This window comes from Pollicipes pollicipes, unplaced genomic scaffold, assembly GCF_011947565.3.
Source record: "Pollicipes pollicipes isolate AB1234 unplaced genomic scaffold, Ppol_2.1 Scaffold_5724;HRSCAF=6776_pilon_pilon_pilon, whole genome shotgun sequence".
Taxonomy (NCBI): Eukaryota; Metazoa; Arthropoda; class Thecostraca; order Pollicipedomorpha; family Pollicipedidae; genus Pollicipes; species Pollicipes pollicipes.
In genome coordinates this window covers 15,330,422-15,350,591 of record NW_023596746.1, presented here as the reverse complement: position 1 = coordinate 15,350,591, position 20,170 = coordinate 15,330,422, and the positions used below count along the sequence as shown (strand labels likewise).

The following is a 20,170-nucleotide window of genomic DNA, read 5'->3' as shown; positions in this document are numbered from 1 at the left end:
ATTTATGTGAGTAATATCTCTCGCCAATGCATTGAACAACTTACGTAAGATTGTGTAACAGTGAGAAACAGCTATAGATGCATATCTAGGATGACATTTGAATTAAGTGCGTTAACAACCTCCATCTCTACTCCACCCTCCCACCCCTGGTCATCGGGCTTCATTTGGATACAAATTTCCTGAATTACGTCCTGACCTTGCTCCCCCCACACTTCCTGAAGCGTTCCTTCGCCTATGGTTGGCAGTGGGAAGAGTGGAGAAAGATGGAAAGAAAAAAATGCCTACCATCAAACTAGCGGAAAAGGAGCTCCTCTGCGAACGCGGCCTCCTTTCTTTTCACATTTGGAGGACTGAACAACACATCACACTCTTGATACAGGACACAGCTCTAAAATATAATCGAGAATAGACAAGCGCACCAACCGACGAACGACAAAACCAACAAAACCAACCGGCATTCAAAGTGATGGGCAGAATGGGAGCTAGCTGACTAACTGAACTTCTCCTCCACTGCCCTCTTGAAAATATGACGACAGTGGAATGGAAGATGGATTCGTGGATGCGCAATGGATCAGTGTCCACACCACGCCTTTTTCACCTGACAAATAGTTGTCGTTTTTTCTAATGTCAAACTTTCTCAAACCACGCTGGACAAAACTGTACCTTGCTCCATCTCAGCAAAGTTTGAAAAGCAGAGTTTGAAAAGAAGAGTAAAGTAAGTGGAGCATGGCAACATGGTTATTCGCGGGATCTTAGGTAGGAAGACACATGTTATCTCTTTCTCAAGCTTGTGTATTTACAATGATGTTGCAAGGAACGGAAACGTAGACCGCCAGAATCGTTTACAAACACGAGGGAAATGAAAGTATGGGTATGATCCATTTTACACCAAACCGCATACTTACGCAGGAACCGTAACACAAACAAGCACAAAAGTTCATTGCTTCATTCTGCTGGTCATTGTTTCACACAGGTCAAGAGGTGATCTAGGCAGTCGGAGCCACCGGCAGGTGCTCGCCCTGAGGCTGGAAGCCGTTCTCGTCGGCCACCCAGTTGACGGTGTAGGTGACGCCGTCGTCACCGACGAAGCTGTAGGAGCCACGCATCACAGTGCCGACCTCTTCGCCGATCTGCTTCGACTCGCCGGTGACCTCGGCGTTCGTGCCATCGCTCGTCTCGTAGGCATACTGGAACGAGCCGTCCTCGCCCTGGGTGCTGTCCATGCGGACGATGGCCACCTCCGGGGCGTCCTGGGGACGGGCGGCGACCACGGCCAGCACGGCGGCGAGAACGACCTGTGAAGGGGTGACATAGTTTGTCACGGTATTGTTACCCGTGGCCCGTATTGTGCAGATACAGCACAAGCCACTAAGTAACACACACATGATTACACTGCGCAGCTAGACACATCTGAATATGAAGAGCTATGGTGACTAAATTCGCGACCAATGCGATACAGCAGCGTACTCACAAACTTCATGGTGGGATCCGCAGTATGCGTGTTTCGCGACTGGTACCTGAATGTTTCTGACTCGGCGTTTTATAGGTTCGACCGTGAGGTGGCACATTTGAATTGATGTCTGGTGCCTGGGCTGTCGTGATTGGTTGAACTGTGACCCCGGTGTTGGAAATGAGAGAAGGTAGGCAGCGCGCGTCACAGCAGCAGAGTTTTACCAACTCCCTTGTATCGAAAGAAAGGGCGGTGCCAGCTCGCTTCGATGCAATTATACACGGTTTGGGGCACCCTTTGGCTTCGGTGCACTGCTGGTGACATGATTCGTGTTTTTTACACTCGACAGGCGAAAGGTTGCGTGTCACCAGCAAAATAACGTTAGTAGCGCAAAACAAGAACACAATCAATGTCAGTAACGTAGAATCTCGGTCACTAATAGCACGTTCATTACATCTGTTTTGCAAAACAAAATACACTGAAGGCATGTGAGGCCACTGATCAATGTCGTCATCCAGATGCGCTGAATTGCAACACGAGTTGAAGTGGAGGAGATCAACAGCGAAAACGACGAAACTTATCACAAAATGCGCTCACAAAAATCGTTCTCCTAGGATTTGGCGCAGGTTTCGTAAATTTGGGTGTGGGGTTAGCCTTTTCCAACATTTAGCGAAACAGCATCCACACCGCTGGGACGACCTGACAACCTGTATGTGTTGTTTTGTTTTCTGGCAAGGCTTGACGTCTTTGGGCCACAGGTTTTTTCAAGGGCAGAGATATAAAAGTTACAGCAGCAAATTCAGCCATAGGGGATTGGCAGCACAGCTTGCGGGAAAGTGTGTATATAGAAAAGCTACGTGTGGCATCTGATGGTGGGATAAAGCACGTGTGTATAACTTTCGTCAGGCTAAGTACGTCGGGTACGTGGAAAGGACTGCTTCGTTGTGTCGCAGATCTAATATCCACCTGTGGTGGAAGTGGCAGTGCATGCGGACGACGTGGAGGCCGCTTACCAGCAAGCAGCCGCGATGCCTCCAGTGCCCGTCCTGAATGAAGTGGACGAGGACGGCGGTGTCAACGAGTCGGACGAAGACAAGCTCCATGGCGGTGACGGCGAGAGAACCAAAAATGGCCTCCGCTGCGGCGACGAGATGGACGAGGTCAACATCGAGCATGGGGCGCTGTCCTTCGTTGCTGGCTTCGCGGCGGCCAAATGCAAGCATGATTATACTGATATCTGCCATAATTATACTCATATATAAACATATATCGCTCCTGGCCATAATCATGGATCTGTCTAGATGGCCCCGTTTCATTGTCCCATTTCAGTGCATGGGCTGGCACAGGGGCCGGCGCCGCCATTACCTTTTCCCGACGCAAAAAAAAAAATACACGAGATCAACAGCACGGCTCTCCGAGGCTCCAACCTCCCACCCCGCCCATTTATCCCCACCCGTGAGGTTTGAGGCCTGTGATTTAGGCACAGCAATAGTTTTTTGGACCACGTTGGTGTAAGTAATCCCGGACTTTGGTGACCAGGAAACAAATTTTTATTTGAAATCCCGGGCACTACCGTGGAGAGTAACACGAAGAGCCCAGAAGCGGTTAATTAGTAACAAGACTCGCATATAGCCGAGTGAACGTGTACGGTACGCAGCTGAAAGAACTATTTAAGGCACCAGAGCGAACCAGTATTGGAAGCTCATTGATGCGCTAGGTACTGCACCTATTGACGGTTGTGGGGCTTGTTGGTCAGTTCACGGTGCATAGATGCACTGTTAATGGGGCTGGGACTCGCTCGTGTAAACTTACCCTCTGCCCCCCCCCCCCCCCCCATCGCAAACCTTGGGCCACGCTCCCTGACCCTCATTCCTCTTCGCCTTTGTAGCATGGCTGGCTGTGCCACTTGTGTAGTAGTCAGGCCGCACTTTGTATACAAGATTATGATTGGAATTTCTCATTTCAATCTCCTATTGTAGTCGACAAACGGCACATAGCGGCAAAGATTGTGCATGCATTAGTGACTGTGTACATTACAGTAGTGAATCGGGTTCAAAGTTGTCTTCATAAAACAGACGGACATTTTCCTTTGAAGCACACGCATACTCACTTCGGTGTGCCGGCGATGTCCAGTTGCGTAGAAGGCACCACACTTGGTCGAAGACATGTTTTAACGTTGGGTATGAGACTGGCCTTAACCAGATGGCCAGGATCATAGTCATGATCTTGACGGTGATCGGATCAGATTACCGCATTCTTCACATTTAAAGTGTCAGTCCAAGAGCAACGGTGCACCCATGTTTTGAGGACTAGTTGGATCGCCTTTTAGAAATGTGAAAAAATAAAATGCCTTGATTGTGCCGTTAACATTCTTGCAAGAGGTCACCCCACAGGAAAGCATCTTGCTGCCAAAAAACTGACTTGGATACTCACTCTTGCCTAACGCTCGCACGCCTCCTCGAATTTCTCCCATCCACGATATAATAGCACGCACCGAGGTCACATAACAATAGAAACTTGATGCCACGCTGCACGATAATGGACAAGACCAACTGAAACAATTCTGCGCTACCACCGCTTTCCAAGCGACGCAGTTGACGTTGCTATGCAGTGCCGCCACGCCAACCAGTGCGACTTTGTGATGTCACCGCCTGACGTTAACGAGCCGCCCGCCCGGCCAATCTCACAATCTGTGATGATGCCCCCTGTGCCAACAGCAGTGGATCATGGCGATAAAACAACAGCGCAAATGGGAAATGTTAGCAAGAGCAAACAAAATCACGGATTCAGCGAGATTGATATCGCACAAAACGCGTAATATTTGTCCAAGGCGGAACATCAACGTCGCCTTTGGACTTCGTTTGATCAGCTCTGTTTACGTTACGTGCATTCAAAATAGTCCTCTAGCTTTTGTGTTGACTGCCGATGCTGACTGGCGAGTTTTTGTTCTATATATGCTCGCTACGGGTGATCGAATCATTTCAGCTGAGCCTCCTGTATTTCGGGCGGCCTTCAGCTTATAACCTAGTATTTAGCGGCATGACTTCAGAGTCTGAATCACTGGAATGCTTGCAATGTAAGAGTGATGTTTTGGAAATATGATGGTGGGAAAACAGTGAACCGACCTCAAACTCGCTGACCCCTACCCCCTGCCATGATAGGGAATCAATGCGACCCATCGCCAAGGTTTTTTTGGAGGCATCTGTCCGGAACGCTGCGCAACGATTTTTTCAAATCTAAAAAACCTATGATACATCTACTGCTAGTGTTTTCGCACGAACAGCGTGTTCCTAGCTTTCCTGACTTCGGAGCAGCGGCGGTTTTTGAGTAACACATGGCTGATCCACAGGCCGGCGTGGGGAGTCCGCCGCAAACGCCGAAACCACGGCGGGCAGATATCGTCACATGAAAAAAGTTCCACGTTTGAAGATATTACAGCAAGCAGTCAGACATGATGAAATAAGCTAACCTAAATTATTTTTGCACATTTCAGTGGAAAAGACCGTTATGGGCAACACGATTTCTGTACTTGATAAACACACTCCTCAATGCGTCATTGTTTTCATTGTTTCATCGTACCTTGCAAGACATTGATCGAACAGCGCCAGATATGAACAGCGCGACAACTCCGCCTGCTTCGCCATAATCGTGGCACGACCGATGGAATTGCAAGATTTTAATGGCGTTATTTGGGCACGGGTGCCTAAGTGACCTTAAAATAGCCTGCACAAACTAGTCTATACATTCATCACGGGCAGGCAACTTAAAACCAGAGGGGTTTAGGTCTTAAGAAGGGCATGGCTATGGACTGCACCAAATGATCTACTTCCTTTTGAATGCTTTGTTTCACATTGGAACATATTGAAGCAAACGTCGACAGTGATAAAACAAGCTCGCCTATGGCTATTCATATGCTTTTAAAACGAAAAGAATGCTATGGACAAGACAATCTCTGTATTTGGTACACGTGCTCATCACTGCCTCCTTACTTGATTACCGACATCGTACCTTGCACAACATTGATTGAGAGTTAAGTGATGACCGCTATGTCTTGCAATCGTGTTCACAAACACCAGATATGGCTGAGTCGACAATATGCTGTTTGGCCTTTTTTGCCGCGTGACTTATGGAATGACAGGATTTGAACGATGTTAATATAGCGTCATGGATGCGTAGGTGGCCTTGATATAGTATTGCACGAAAAAGTCCTGCACATCTTAGGGAGCGTTTAGTTTAGAAACGCACTTGGCTACACAGAAACTACAAAGTCTAAGACCTGACGGAGGACAGGACTGTGAACTGCACTAAATAATCTTCAATATGGGTACTTCAGGTTGATACGCCAAATAAATGTAGAACACGCCACTTAGTGGGTACATATGTGTAATATCCGGTCCGCTCTCGCTATCCGACCAAACACTACGTGAGGTGTCACCGTCAGTATTTGCCCCAATACCTCGGTAATCACAACAATAGAAATGACAACGTTCGACGCGACCAACCCGGTCGCGTCTCCCGCCACGCGCGCCACCACACCAAACCCCCAAAACCCGCAACAGGGACAAGTCTGGCGCAACTGTGCCAATTGCCTGGCGCGTGGGCGCGCACCTAAACAACTGCCATACACCACAATATATCACAAACGTGTGCTCAGAACACATACAACTATACACGATTGCATCCAGCCTTAAATGAGAAATACGCCTGTGTAGGTTTTATGTCACTACAGCCGACATACACGTTAACATACGTTACGTCACTGTCACGGTCACAACCATGTATGCATGTAATACATGTATACGCATGCAATATGTATACACGCATGCATGTATGCTGGACCAAATATGCATACATGCATGCATAATTGGGCCAAATATAAGTCCAGCAATATCACACTTATTCACAGTAGTAAGGTCGAATTGGGAACAATTCACTGGTGATTGCCGCTCAGCTCTATCTTCATTAGTTTGGAAACGGCTGGATGGTCACAACGACTTGCTCTACCAGTCCGCGTTATGAATAACGGTGAATCGAGGCGAGAGGTAAAAAAACACGTGCCTAAAAACTGCTAACCTTATAATTATACCATCCACCGCATATTGCAGCCTATTTTGTCCTGATATGGATGCTAATAATTTCTGAAAAGCTTGCTTATGTTTTCAAAATAGCCTAACATAAGCAGGAATTTGCATAACAGAAGCGGAGACAGTGCATACAGGCTGCTCTGTGATAAATAACTGATTCTGATAAGGAGTAGCTAAGCAAAACCCATTTTCCGGATATCACAGCTGTTGATATGCTTTCAGCCACTTTTGTTGACGACATGTAACTTTCTAAGACTAGGTTACGTTTTGCTCTACATAATACAAACAGTTGCACAGTATTCCTAGTTATCAGGGAAATAAAACTAGCAATCGAATGATTAAGAATAACGCAACTACCGAGCGGATGGTTATGGGAACGCAGCAACCTGGTTAAGCCCACCATCAGACCATAGGAAATCCCCAGTTTTATTTGAATATAAACCACTTAATTCTTGAAGATTGAACCCGCCAATAAATAAAAACCATATGCTTAGTGTAAGACAATCATTTAAGCTGTAATGGAGATGGGACCGCTGCACCACAACGATGGCAGTCAAATGAATGCTGAAAAGAAAGCCAGCGAACTAACTTAACGCTCTCTCTTGTACTTTCGTCATACAAATATGACAGTGAAGGGAAATGGGCATATGGATGCGTCATGGACCCGTGGCTGGATGATCACTTTTTCACGAAAGTAAAAATTTGTCGTTTTTGCTGTTGCTCTTGGTGCTATCATAAGGCGGGGCAACACAAATTCACTCTCTCTCATGCTTGTGTATTTTCCAGTGATGTCGCAAGGAACAAAAACGTATACCGCCGGTGTCATTCACAGATACGGCAATGAAAGTATGGGGATGATTCATTACCACACTGTGCGGCATATTTACACAAGAACCGTAACGCAAAGATGCAGAACAGTGAAGTGCTCCATTCTGCGCTGGCCAACAGTTCACACAGGTCAAGAGGTAATCTAGGCAGTCGGAGCCACCGGCAGGTGATCCCCCTGAGCCTGGAAGCCGTTCTCGTCGGCCACCCAGTTGACGGTGTAGGTGACGCCGTCGTCACCGACGAAGCTGTAGGAGCCACGCATCACAGTGCCGACCTCTTCGCCGATCTGCTTCGACTCGCCGGTGACCTCTGCGTTTGTGCCGTCGCTCGTCTCGTAGGCATACTGGAACGAGCCGTCCTCGCCCTGGGTGCTGTCCATGCGGACGATGGCCACCTCCGGGGCGTCCTGGGGACGGGCGGCGACCACGGCCAGCACGGCGGCGAGAACGACCTGTGAAGGGGGTGACATGTTTTGTCACCGTATCGTCACTTGTGGCACGCATTGTGCAGATACAGCATAAGTCACGAATTAGCGCACACATGATTTCACTGCGCAGCTAAACACGTCCGAAATATGAAGAGCTATGGTGACTTAAGTCGCGAACGACGTGAAATAGCAGCGTACTCACAAACTTCATGGTAGGGATCCGGCAGTATGCGTGTTTCGCGACTGGTACCCGGGTGTTTCTGACTCGGCGTTTTATACGTTTGACCGTGAGGCCGCATAATTGAATTTATGTTTGGGACCTGGGCGCTTGTGATTGGTTGAACTGTGACCCCGGTGTTGGAAACGAGAGAAGACGGGCAGCGCGCGTCACGGCAAGGGACAAAGAGTTTTACCAACTCTCTTGTAACAAAAGGAAGAACAGTGTTCGATCGTTTCAGGGCAACTTTACGTAGGTGTGTGGCACGCCTTGGCTTCGGTGCACTGTTGATTATCTGATACGTGTTTTACGCTCTACAGGCTACGGGCTACATGCCACTTGTAAAATAACGTTATTTGCGCGAAATAAGAACACAAGGTCAGTACCGTAAGATCTCAGTCAGTAATAATACGTTTATTGCATCCGTTTTGCAAAAGAAAATACGCTTGGGTCATGTCAGGTCACTGATCAATGTCGTCATCCAAATGTGTGCAGCTGCGACATGAGTAAAGGTGAAGGGTATCAATAGCAAAAAGGACGAAACTTACCACAAAATTCGTCAACAAAAGCTTTTTCTCCCGGGACATATTGCGGCATTCTCAAATTTGGGGTGTGGGACTACCCTTTTTAAACTCCTAGTCAAAAGGTCACGACGCTGCGGGACGACCTGATAACCGACAAGCATTGTATTGTCTCCGTCTTTGGTCCACATGTTTTTCAAGCGCAGAGATGTAAAAGTTAATACAGCAAATTTATACATAGGGAATGGGCAGCATGGCTTGCGGGAACGTGCATGTATAGAAAAGCTACGTGTGGCATCTAATAGTAGGATAAAGTACAAAGTCTAATCCTCGTCAGCCAAAGTGCGTTGGCAGCAAAGGTCGTGACAGCAAAAACATTCTCTTGCAACCCCTGTCGAGGGATATATCATGTTGGATAATCAAAGCAAAGCGTTCGTGACTAATTTGATGACCACCTTCGAGACGCACGTCTTCGGAGAACGTGCGCGCTAATCGTGCGTACCTTCGTGTCGTCGTGTCTTATTTCCCACTCTCCGCTTGCATTGCATGCAATTTACACTGTTGCACGCGCCCGGGTGGCCGGTTGGATGGATACCGTTCGCTCGGGTGGGGAATCAGTTTGACAACCCCAGCCGTGTGTCACCAAAACACCACAGAGACCTCAGGGACTATGACAGCTACATACACAAAACTTACAGGGCGTGTTAGCCTGTGCTAGAACCCACTTAGGTCAAAGTTTGAAATTTTTAGGTCCTGACCTTCGGGTCAAATAAGGTCAAAGAAAGTTTAACTCCAGGTTAATCTCCAAAGTACACCCAAACCCAGATGCGTCTTCTCAACAAAAGGTCACAAGTTTATTCAAGGTCGGCGATCTTGTGTGACCCTTCAAAGATCAAGGTGACCAAATCATACAAAACTGATTTATTTTGAAATTGAACAAGCGACAAAAAGTACGCTAGACAGTACGTTTCTGAAAACAAAATGCTGTCCTACGTAGTTTTAGCTCAGAAGACTATAATATATATGTACATATATATATATATATATATATATATATATATATATATATATATATATATGTGTATATATATATATATATATATATATATATATATATATATAACATACAGATCTATGGGAGTTGCGTAAAGAGGTCCCTGTGACCAATAAGCTCGAAATGAGCACCAAAAAACTACCCGATGCAGCAATCCCTAGAGCAATAAAGCAGGTTGGTTTTGACCTTGATCTGGTCTTCATACCTTACCCTAGGTCAATGGAATTTGCTACTTCAATCATTGTGTTGCCTAAGAAAGTATGACCCCTACCTAAGCGCATCACAGATGTTTGACCTTGTCTAACACTCCGTTGTTTCATCAGATTGAACGATTCCTTAGAAACTGACCTCCGATCGGAAACTGTTCCGGAAAAAATCTTCGGGGGGGAGTCAAATTGACCGCTACCCGAGGGGGTGTTAATGCTACTACGTTTCCACTACAAGGTGAGCACCCTGTATCACGCTAGCAGCAGTGGATCACGGCGGTAAAACACCAGCTCGAATGGGGAAATTTCAGCAACAGCAAACGAAAACGCGGATCCAGGGATACTTATATCGCGCTAAATGCGTAATATTTTTTTCGCTGCGGAACATCAACGTCGTTTTGGGACTTCAATTGATCAACCCTGTTTACGTTACGTCCATTCAAAGTAGTGTTCTAGTCTTTGTGTTGACCGCTGAAGCTGACAGGCAAGTTTTTGTTCTGTCTATGCTCGTTGCGCGTGACCGAAACATTTTAGCTGAGCGTCCTGCATTTCGGGCAGTTTGCAGCTTAGAACCTCGCACTGGGCGCCATGACGTGAGAGTCTGAATAACCGGAATGCTTGTTACGCAGGAGTGGCATTTTGGAGATGTGATGTCGGTGGAAAATAGCAAACCGACCTAATGATCGTTGACTCCCACACCTTGCCATGGGACGGGGGGTGGAAGGAACATCCATTGCTTGTTTGTTTGTTTTTTGCAGGAGCAACGTGTTCTTAGCTTTCCGGTTTCAGAGCAGCGGCAGTTTTTGGGGAACACTACACGACGATCTACGGCCATGGCGGGAAGCCCACGGGAAACGCGGAAACTACGGCGGGCTGATATTGTGATATGAAAGGAAATGTCCCACGTTTGAAGATCATTCAGCAAGCATCAGGTATGATGAAATAAGCTCACATAAATATATTGGTATGCATTTTAATGGAAAAGACTGCTCGGGGCAATACCATTTCTGCATTTGGTAGATATACTCCTTCATGTGTTCTCATTTTAATTGCGTCATCGTAACTTGCCAGACATTGATTGAAACCAACTGACGGCAGGTTCTATCTGGGAATTGTGCTCATCAGCGCCATATTTTGCCATGATCGTGGCATGACCAACGGAATGACAAGGTGTAAATGACGTTTTGGCGCCATGAACGCCTAGGTGACCTTGAAATAACCTGCACGCGCATTATGGCGGACGTGTAGCTTAGAAACTACAGGGGCTTAGGCCTTAAAAATTGCGGGATGTGGACTGCACCGATTGCTCTTCGAGATGACTATTTCAGTTCAAAACCCCATAGAAATGTGGAACACTTCCTTTTGAAGGCATTTTTCCACATTTGAAGATGTTGAAGCAAGCATCGACAGCATTCAACAAGCTTGCTTGTCTATTGATATACTTGTGAATCGAAAAGAATGCTCGGTACAAAACTATCTCTGCATGTAGTACGTATGCTCATCACTGCCTCATTACTTGAATGCATAGATTGATAGGTTGAGAGCCAAGTGATAACCGATACATAATGAAACCGTGTTCACAAACACCAGATATGAATGACTCGACAGCTAAACATTTTTTGCCTTGATCGCCGCATGACTAATGGAATATCAGGATTTGAATGACATTAATATGACGTCATGGATGCCTAGGTGACCTTGGTATAGTATTGCATGAAGACGTCCGCACATCTTCGAGGGCGCATAGCTTAGAAATTACAGGTTGTGAGGCCTGAAGAAGGACAGGGCTGTAAATTGCACTGAATAATCTTAGAGATGGCCATTTCTGTTCAAAACGCTATAAAGACGCAAAACACGCCATATAACTGAGCCATGTATTATATGCAAATGCACAACACAGTTAAAACTATATACGATTAAATGCAGGCTTAAACGAGAAGCACACCTGTACAGATTTTGTGTCGCTATAAGCCACATATATGGCCACATATGCTGCGTGACTGTCACCGTCACAGCCATGTAGGAGGTTGTGAAGCTAAAAACCTGCAATATTCAGGAAACTGTTCCTCCGACCTGACATAATTGAGGCAATTATTGACCTAGAAATATGAAACTGGCTTACCATAGCGAGGTTTCAAGTGACCAATCTGCTGGTGATTGCCATTAACATCTATTCATGAGTTTGGAAACAGCTGGGTGATCGCAACGACTCGCTCTACGAGTCCGCGTTACGAAAAACTTGGAATCGAGGCGAGAGTTGAAAACCGTATGTCTTAGAAACGGTAATCTTATAATTATGCCATCCACGGCATGTTGCAGCCTATTTTTGTCCTGCTATAGATGCTAAGTATCTCTGAAAGATTGCCTATGTTTCCAGAATAGCCTAACGTATGAAGGAGGCTGCATGGCAGAAACAGTGGCAGTACTTACAGTTGTGATGTGATACAGGATTAAATGTGCTTAAAAGTAGTTAAAAAAAACATTTGTTTCCAGACATCACAGCTGTCAATGTGCTGTCAACCAGTTATGTTTATGGCATGTAGCTTTTTAAGACGAATTACTTCTCACTCAACATGTTACAAAAAGTTGCACAATATTCGTAGTTCTCAAGGAGATAAAACCTGTAATCGAATAATCAAGAATAACGCGACTACCGAGCGGATGGTTATGGGAACTCAGCACCCTGGCTAAACCCGCCATCAGACCACAGAAAACCCACAGTTTTATTTGAACATAAACCACTTAATTATCGAAGACTGAAGCCCGCCAATGAATAAAAAAACACACTCTCAGTGTAAGACACTTCTTTAGATTTCAAATAAGGGTGAGACCACTGCACCACAGCAATGCGAATCAAATAAATGCACGACAAATAGTCAGCCAACTCACTTAACGCTTTCGCTCTCTCTCTCTCTTCTCTCTCTCATCTCTCTCTCTCTCCTCTCCACCATCTCTCTCTCTCTCTCTCTCTCTCTCTCCTCCTCTCTCTCATCTCTCTCTCCATCTCTCTCCTCTCTCTCTCTCTCTCTCTCTCTCCTCTCTCTCTCTCTCTCTCTCTTCTCTCACTCCTCTTTCTTTCCTCTCTCTCCTCTCTCTCTCTCTCTTCTCTCTCTCTCGCTCTCTCTTGTACTTTCGTCATACGAATAGGACAGTGGAGAGGAATGGGCACATGGACGCACCATGGACCAGTGTCTGGATGATCCCTTTTTCATGAAATAAAAACTTGTCGTTTTTGCTGTTGCTCCCAGTGCTATCATAAGGCAGGACAACACAAATTCACTCTTTCTCATGGTTGTGTATTTTCCAGTGATGTCGCAAGGAACAAAAACGTATACCGCCAGTGTCATTCACAGACACGACAATGAAAGTATGGGGATGATTCAGTACCACACTGTGCGGCATATTTACACAAGAGCCGTAGCGCAAAGAGGCAGAACAGTAAAGTGCTCCATTCCGCGCTGGTCAACAGTTCACACAGGTCAAGAGGTGATCTAGGCAGTCGGAGCCACCGGCAGGTGATCGCCCTGAGCCTGGAAGCCGTTCTCGTCGGCCACCCAGTTGACGGTGTAGGTGACGCCGTCGTCACCGACGAAGCTGTAGGAGCCACGCATCACAGTGCCGACCTCTTCGCCGATCTGCTTCGACTCGCCGGTGACCTCTGCGTTGGTGCCGTCGCTCGTCTCGTAGGCATACTGGAACGAGCCGTCCTCGCCCTGGGTGCTGTCCATGCGGACGATGGCCACCTCCGGGGCGTCCTGGGGACGGGCGGCGACCACGGCCATCACGGCGGCGAGAACGACCTGTGAAGGGGGTGACATGTTTTGTCACCGTATCGTCACCTGTGGCACGCATTGTGCAGATACAGCACAAGTCACGACTTAACGCACACATGATTTCACTGCGCAGCTAGACACATCTGAATATGAAGAGCTATGGTGACTAAATTCGCGACCAATGCGATACAGCAGCGTACTCACAAACTTCATGGTGGGATCCGCAGTATGCGTGTTTCGCGACTGGTACCCGGGTGTCTCTGACTCGGCGTTTTATAGGTTTGACCGTGAGGCCGCATAGTTGAATTTATGTTTGGGGCCTGAGCGGTTGTCATTGGTTGAACTGTGACCCCGGTGTTGGAAATGAGAGAAGACGGGCAGCGCGCGTCACGGCATGGGACAAAGAGTTTTACCAACTCTCTTGTAACAAAAGGAAGAACAGTGTTCGATCGTTTCAGGGCAACTTTACGTAGGTGTGTGGCACGCCTTGGCTTCGGTGCACTGTTGATTATCTGATTCGTGTTTTAGGCTCTACAGGCTACGGGCTACGTGCCACTTGTAAAATAACGTTATTTGCGCGAAATAAGAACACAAGGTCAGTACCGTAAAATCTCAGTCAGTAATAATACGTTCATTGCATCCGTTTTGCAAAAGAAAATACGCTTGGGTCATGTCAGGTCACTGATCAATGTCGTCATCCAAATGTGTGCAGCTGCGACATGAGTAAAGGTGAAGGGTATCAATAGCAAAAAGGACGAAACTTACCACAAAATTCGTCAACAAAAGATTTTCTCCCAGGACATATTGCGGCATTCTCAAATTTGGGGTGTGGGACTACCCTTTTTAAACTCCTAGTCAAAAGGTCACGACGCTGCGGGACGACCTGACAACCGACAAGTATTGTTTTGTCTCCGTCTTTGGTCCACAGGTTTTTCAAGTGCAGATATGTAAAAGTTAAAACAGTAAATTTATCCATAGGGAATGGGCAGCGTGGCTTGCGGGAAAGTGCTTGTATAGAAAAGCTACGTGTGGCATCTAATAGTAGGATAAAGTAAAATGTCTAATCCTCGTCAGTCAAAGTGCGTTGGCCGGAAAGGTCGTGACAGCAAAAACATTCTCTTGCAACCCCTGTCGAGGGATATATTATGTCGGATAATCAAAGCAAAGCGTTCGTAACTAATTTGATGAGCACCTTCGAGACGCACGTCTTCGGAGAACGTGCGCGCTAGTCGTGCGTACCTTCGTGTCGTCGTGTCTTATTTCCCACTCTCCGTTTGCACTGGATGCAATTTACACTGTTGCATGCGCCCGGGTGGCCGGTTGGATGGATACCGTTCGCTCGGGTGGGGAATCAGTTTGACAACCCCAGCCGTGTGTCACCAAAACACCACAGAGACCTCAGGGACTATAACAGCTACATACACAAAACTTACAGGGTGTGTTAGCCTGTACTAGAACCCACTTAGGTCAAAGTTTGAAATTTTTAGGTCCTGACCTTCGGGTCAAATAAGGTCAAAGAAAGTTTAACTCCAGGTTGATCTCCAAAGTACACCCAAACCCAGATGCATCTTCTCAACAAAAGGTCAAAAGTTTATTCAAGGTCGGCGATCTTGTGTGAACCTTCAAAGATCAAGGTGACCAAATCATACAAGACTGGTTTGTTTTGAAATTGAACGAGCGACAAAAAGTACGCTAGACAGTACGTTTCTGAAAACAAAATGCTGTCCTACGTAATTTTAGCTCAGAAGACTATCATATATATATATGTATATATATATATATATATACATACATATATATACATACATATATATATATATACATATATATATATATATACATATCCATATATATATATATATATATATATATATATATATATATATATAGAACATACAGATCTATGGGAGTTGCGTAAAGAGGTCCCTGTGACCAATAAGCTCGAAATGAGCACCAAAAAACTACCCGATGCAGCAATCCCTAGAGCAATAAAGCAGGTTGGTTTTGACCTTGGTCTGGTCTTCATACCTTACCCTAGGTCAATGGAATTTGCTACTTCAATCATTGTGTTGCCTAAGAAAGTATGACCCCTACCTAAGCGCATCACAGATGTTTGACCTTGTCTAACACTCCGTTGTCTCATCAGATTGAACGATTCCTTAGAAACTGACTTCCGATCGGAAACTGTTCCGGAAAAAATCTTCGGGGGGGGGGTCAAATTGACCGCTAGCCCGAGGGGGTGTTAATGCTACTACGTTCCCACTACAAGGTGAGCACCCTGTATCACGCTAGCAGCAATGGATCACGGCGGTAAAACACCAGCTCGAATGGGGAAATTTCAGCAACAGCAAACGAAAACGCGGATCCATGGATACTTATATCGCGCTAAATGCGTAATATTTTTTCGCTGCGGAACATCAACGTCGTTTTGGGACTTCAATTGATCAACCCTGTTTACGTTACGTCCATTCAAAGTAGTCCTCTAGTCTTTGTGTTGACCGCTGAGGCTGACTGGCAAGTTTTTGTTCTGTCTATGCTCGTTACGCGTGACCGAAACATTTTAGCTGAGCGTCCTGCATTTCGGGCAGTTTGCAGCTTAGAACCTCGCACTGGGCGCCATGACGTGAGAGTCTGAATAACCGGAATGCTTGTTGTGCAAGAGTGGCATTTTGGAGATGTGATGTCGGTGGAAAATAGCAAACCGACCTCATGATCGTTGACTCCCACCCCTTGCCATGGGACGGGGGGTGAATGGAACATCCATTGCTGTTTTTTGCAGGAGCAACGTGTTCTTAGCTTTCCGGTTTCAAAGCAGCGGCAGTTTTTGAGGAACACTTCACCACGATCTACGGCCATGGCGGGAAGCCCACGGGAAACGCGGAAACTGCGGCGGGCTGATATTGTGATATGAAAGGAATTGTCCCACGTTTGAAGAGCATTCAGCAAGCATCAGGTATGATGAAATAAGCTCACATAAAGATATTGGTACGCATTTTAATGGAAAAGACTGCTCTGGGCAATACCATTTCTGCATTTGGTAGATATACTCCTTCATGTGTTCTCATTTTAATTGCGTCATCGTAACTTGCCAGACATTGATTGAAACCAACTGACGGCAGGTTGTATCTGGGAATCGTGCTCAGCAGCGCCATATTTTGCCATGATCGTGGCATGACCAACGGAATGACAAGGTGTAAATGACGTTATGGCGCCATGAACGCCTAGGTGACCTTGAAATAACCTGCACGCGCATTATGGCGGACGTGTAGCTTAGAAACTACAGGGGCTTAGGCCTTAAAAATTGCGGGATGTGGACTGCACCGATTGCTCTTCGAGATGACTATTTCAGTTCAAAACCCCATAGAGATGTGGAACACTTCCTTTTGAAGGCATTTTTCCACATTTGAAGATGTTGAAGCAAGCATCGACAGGATTCAACAAGCTCACTTGCCTATTGATATACTTGTAAACCGAAAAGAATGCTCGGTACAAAGCTATCTCTGCATGTAGTACATATGCTCATCACTGCCTCATTACTTGATTGCATAGATTGATAGGTTGAGAGCCAAGTGATGACCGATACATCATGAAACCGTGTTCACAAACACCAGATATGAATGACTAGACAGCTAAACATTTTTGCCTTGATCGCCGCATGGCTAAAGGAATATCAGGATTTGAATGACATTAATATGACATCATGGATGCCTAGGTGACCTTGGTATAGTATTGCATGAAGACGTCCGCACATCTTCGAGGACGCATAGCTTAGAAACTACAGGTTGTGAGGCCTGAAGAAGGACAGGGCTGTAAATTGCACTGAATAATCTTAGAGATGGCTATTTCCGTTCAAAACGCTATAAAGACACAAAACACGCCATATAACTGAGCCATATATCATGTATAAATGCACAAAACAGTTAAAACTATATACGATTAAATGCAGGCTTAAACGAGAAGCACACCTGTGCAGATTTTGTGTCGCTATAAGCCACATATATGGCCACATATGCTGCGTGCCTGACACCGTCACAGCCATGTAGGAGGTTGTGAAGCTGAAAAGCTGCAATTTGCAGGAAACTGTTCCTCCGACCTGACATAATTGAGGCAAATATTGACCTAGAAATATGACGCTGATTTACAATAGCGAGGTTTCAAGCGACCAATCTGCAGGTGATTGCCACTAAGATCTATTCATGAGTTTGGAAACAGCTGGGTGGTCGCACCGACTCGCTCCACGAGTCTGCGTTACGAAAAACTTTGAATGGGGGCGAGGGATGAAAACCGTGTGTCTTAAAAGCGGTAGCCTTATAATTATACCATCCACCGCATATTGCAGCCCATTTTTGTCCTGATATAGATGCTAGGTATCTCTGAAAATTTGCTTATGTTTCCAGAATAACGTAACGTATGAGGGAGTTTGCGTGGCAAAAAACAGTGGCAGTACTTACAATTGTCATGTGATACAGGATTAAATATGCTAAAAAGTAGTTAAAAACATTTGTTTCCAGACATCACAGCTGTCAATGTGTTATCAACCAGCTATGTTTATGGCATGTAGCTTTTTAAGACGAATTACTTCTCACTCAACATGTTACAAAAGGTTGCACAATATTCGTAGTTATCAAGGAGATAAAACTTGTAATCGAATAATCAAGAATAACGCGACTACCGAGCGGATGGTTATGGGAATGCAGCACCCCGGCTAAACCCGCCATCAGGTCACAGAAAACCAACAGTTTTATTTGAACATAAACCACTTAATTCTCGAAGACTGAAGCCCGCCAATGAATAAAAAACACACTCTTAGTGTAAGACACTTCTTTAGATTTCAAATAAGGGTGAGACCACTGCACCACAGCAATGCGAATCAAATAAATGCACGAAAAATAGTCAGCCAACTAACTTAAAACGCTTCGCTATCTTAACTCTAATCGCTCTCTTTTTTCCTCTTTTCTCTCTCTCTCTCTCTCTCTCTCTCTCTCTCTCTCTCTCTCTCTCTCTCTCTCTCTCTCTCTCTCTCTCTCTCTCTTCTCTCTCTCTCTCTCTCTCTCTCTCTCTCTCTCTCTCTCTCTCTCTCTCTCTCTCTCTTCTCTCTCTCTCTCCTCTCTCTCTCCTCTCTCTCTCTCTCTCTCCTCTCTCTCTCTCTCTCTCTCTCTCTCTCTCTCTCTCTCTCACTCTCTCTCTCTCTCTCTTGTACTTTCGTCATACAAATAGGACAGTGGAGAGGAATGGGCACATGGACGCGCCATGGACCAGTGTCTAGATGATCCTTTTTTCACGAAATAAAAATTTGTCGTTTTTGCTGTTGCTCCCAGTGCTATCATAAGGCAGGACAACACAAATTCACTCTTTCTCATGCTTGTGTATTTTCCAGTGATGTCGCAAGGAATGAAAACCGCCAGTGCCATTCACAGACACGACAATGAAAGTATGGGTATGATTCAGTACCACACTGTGCGGCATATTTACACAAGAGCCGTAGCGCAAAGATGCAGAACAGTAAAGTGCTCCATTCCGCGCTGGTCAACAGTTCACACGGGTCAAGAGGTGATCTAGGCAGTCGGAGCCACCGGCAGGTGATCGCCCTGAGCCTGGAAGCCGTTCTCGTCGGCCACCCAGTTGACGGTGTAGGTGACGCCGTCGTCACCGACGAAGCTGTACGAGCCACGCATCACAGTGCCGACCTCTTCGCCGATCTGCTTCGACTCGCCGGTGACCTCTGCGTTTGTGCCGTCGCTCGTCTCGTAGGCATACTGGAACGAGCCGTCCTCGCCCTGGGTGCTGTCCATGCGGACGATGGCCACCTCCGGGGCGTCCTGGGGACGGGCGGCGACCACGGCCAGCACGGCGGCGAGAACGACCTGTGAAGGGGGTGACATGTTTTGTCACCGTATCGTCACCCGTGGCACGCATTGTGCAGATACAGCATAAGTCACGAACTAACGCACACGTGATTTCACTGCGCAGCTAAACACATCTGAATATGAAGAGCTATGGTGACCAAACTCGCGACCAATGCGATACAGCAGCGTACTCACAAACTTCATGGTGGGATCCGCAGTATGCGTGTTTCGCGACTGGTACCCGGGTGTCTCCGACTCGATGTTTTATAGGTTTGGCCGTGAGGTGGCACATTTGAATTGATGTCTGGCGCCTGGGCTGTCGTGATTGGTTGAACTGTGACCCCGGTGTTGGAAATGAGAGAATCTGGGCAACGCGCGTCACAGCAGCGGACAAAGTGTTGTCGACTCCCTGGTAACCATAGGAAGAACTGTGATATTTTCTCCCTGGCCTGATCCCAGATTTGCCACACGTATCCATGAGGCATTCACGCGCGACTCGATGAGCAACTTCAAGTTTCACCGATAAAAAAAAAAAACAAGCGGAGTATGGAACAGGACGAAATATGTTTTCGGTCAAAATGTCAGTTAGTGATGTGGCAAGCATTTTCCAATCACTTGCAACTGAATGTCTGCATGCCATTATTTTGTTGCCACGATGAGTATTGATGATGATTTTTTTGCCACGTTTGATGATGATTATTCTGTTGCTACTGCCGCTTACTGTGCAGTGACCGCCATTCGTTGCTACACGACCACACAATTTA

At 46.3% G+C, this 20,170-nt stretch overlaps 4 protein-coding genes across 4 annotated transcripts; all 4 read right to left on the bottom strand.

The window, feature by feature from the left end:
- Positions 1–771: 771 nt before the first annotated feature.
- LOC119103490 (larval cuticle protein 65Ag1) lies at positions 772–1,504 on the bottom strand. The gene is made up of 2 exons (XM_037227050.1): positions 1,472–1,504; positions 772–1,295 (listed from the first exon to the last, which is right to left on the bottom strand). Exons 1-2 carry the CDS (start codon positions 1,478–1,480, stop codon positions 987–989), a joined length of 318 nt encoding a protein of 105 aa, XP_037082945.1. The 5' UTR covers positions 1,481–1,504; the 3' UTR covers positions 772–986.
- Positions 1,505–7,292: 5,788 nt separating this feature from the next.
- Positions 7,293–8,006, bottom strand: LOC119103286 (larval cuticle protein 65Ag1-like). The gene is made up of 2 exons (XM_037226750.1): positions 7,992–8,006; positions 7,293–7,813 (listed from the first exon to the last, which is right to left on the bottom strand). The coding sequence occupies exons 1-2, from the start codon at positions 7,998–8,000 to the stop codon at positions 7,505–7,507; spliced, it is 318 nt and encodes a 105-aa protein (XP_037082645.1). The 5' UTR covers positions 8,001–8,006; the 3' UTR covers positions 7,293–7,504.
- A 5,059-nt stretch (positions 8,007–13,065) lies between these two features.
- On the bottom strand, positions 13,066–13,829 carry LOC119103287 (larval cuticle protein 65Ag1). The gene is made up of 2 exons (XM_037226751.1): positions 13,765–13,829; positions 13,066–13,587 (listed from the first exon to the last, which is right to left on the bottom strand). The coding sequence occupies exons 1-2, from the start codon at positions 13,771–13,773 to the stop codon at positions 13,279–13,281; spliced, it is 318 nt and encodes a 105-aa protein (XP_037082646.1). The 5' UTR covers positions 13,774–13,829; the 3' UTR covers positions 13,066–13,278.
- A 5,080-nt stretch (positions 13,830–18,909) lies between these two features.
- LOC119103466 (larval cuticle protein 65Ag1) lies at positions 18,910–19,661 on the bottom strand. Its single transcript, XM_037227015.1, has 2 exons — positions 19,602–19,661; positions 18,910–19,424 (listed from the first exon to the last, which is right to left on the bottom strand). The coding sequence occupies exons 1-2, from the start codon at positions 19,608–19,610 to the stop codon at positions 19,116–19,118; spliced, it is 318 nt and encodes a 105-aa protein (XP_037082910.1). The 5' UTR covers positions 19,611–19,661; the 3' UTR covers positions 18,910–19,115.
- Between the last annotated feature and the right edge of the window lie 509 nt (positions 19,662–20,170).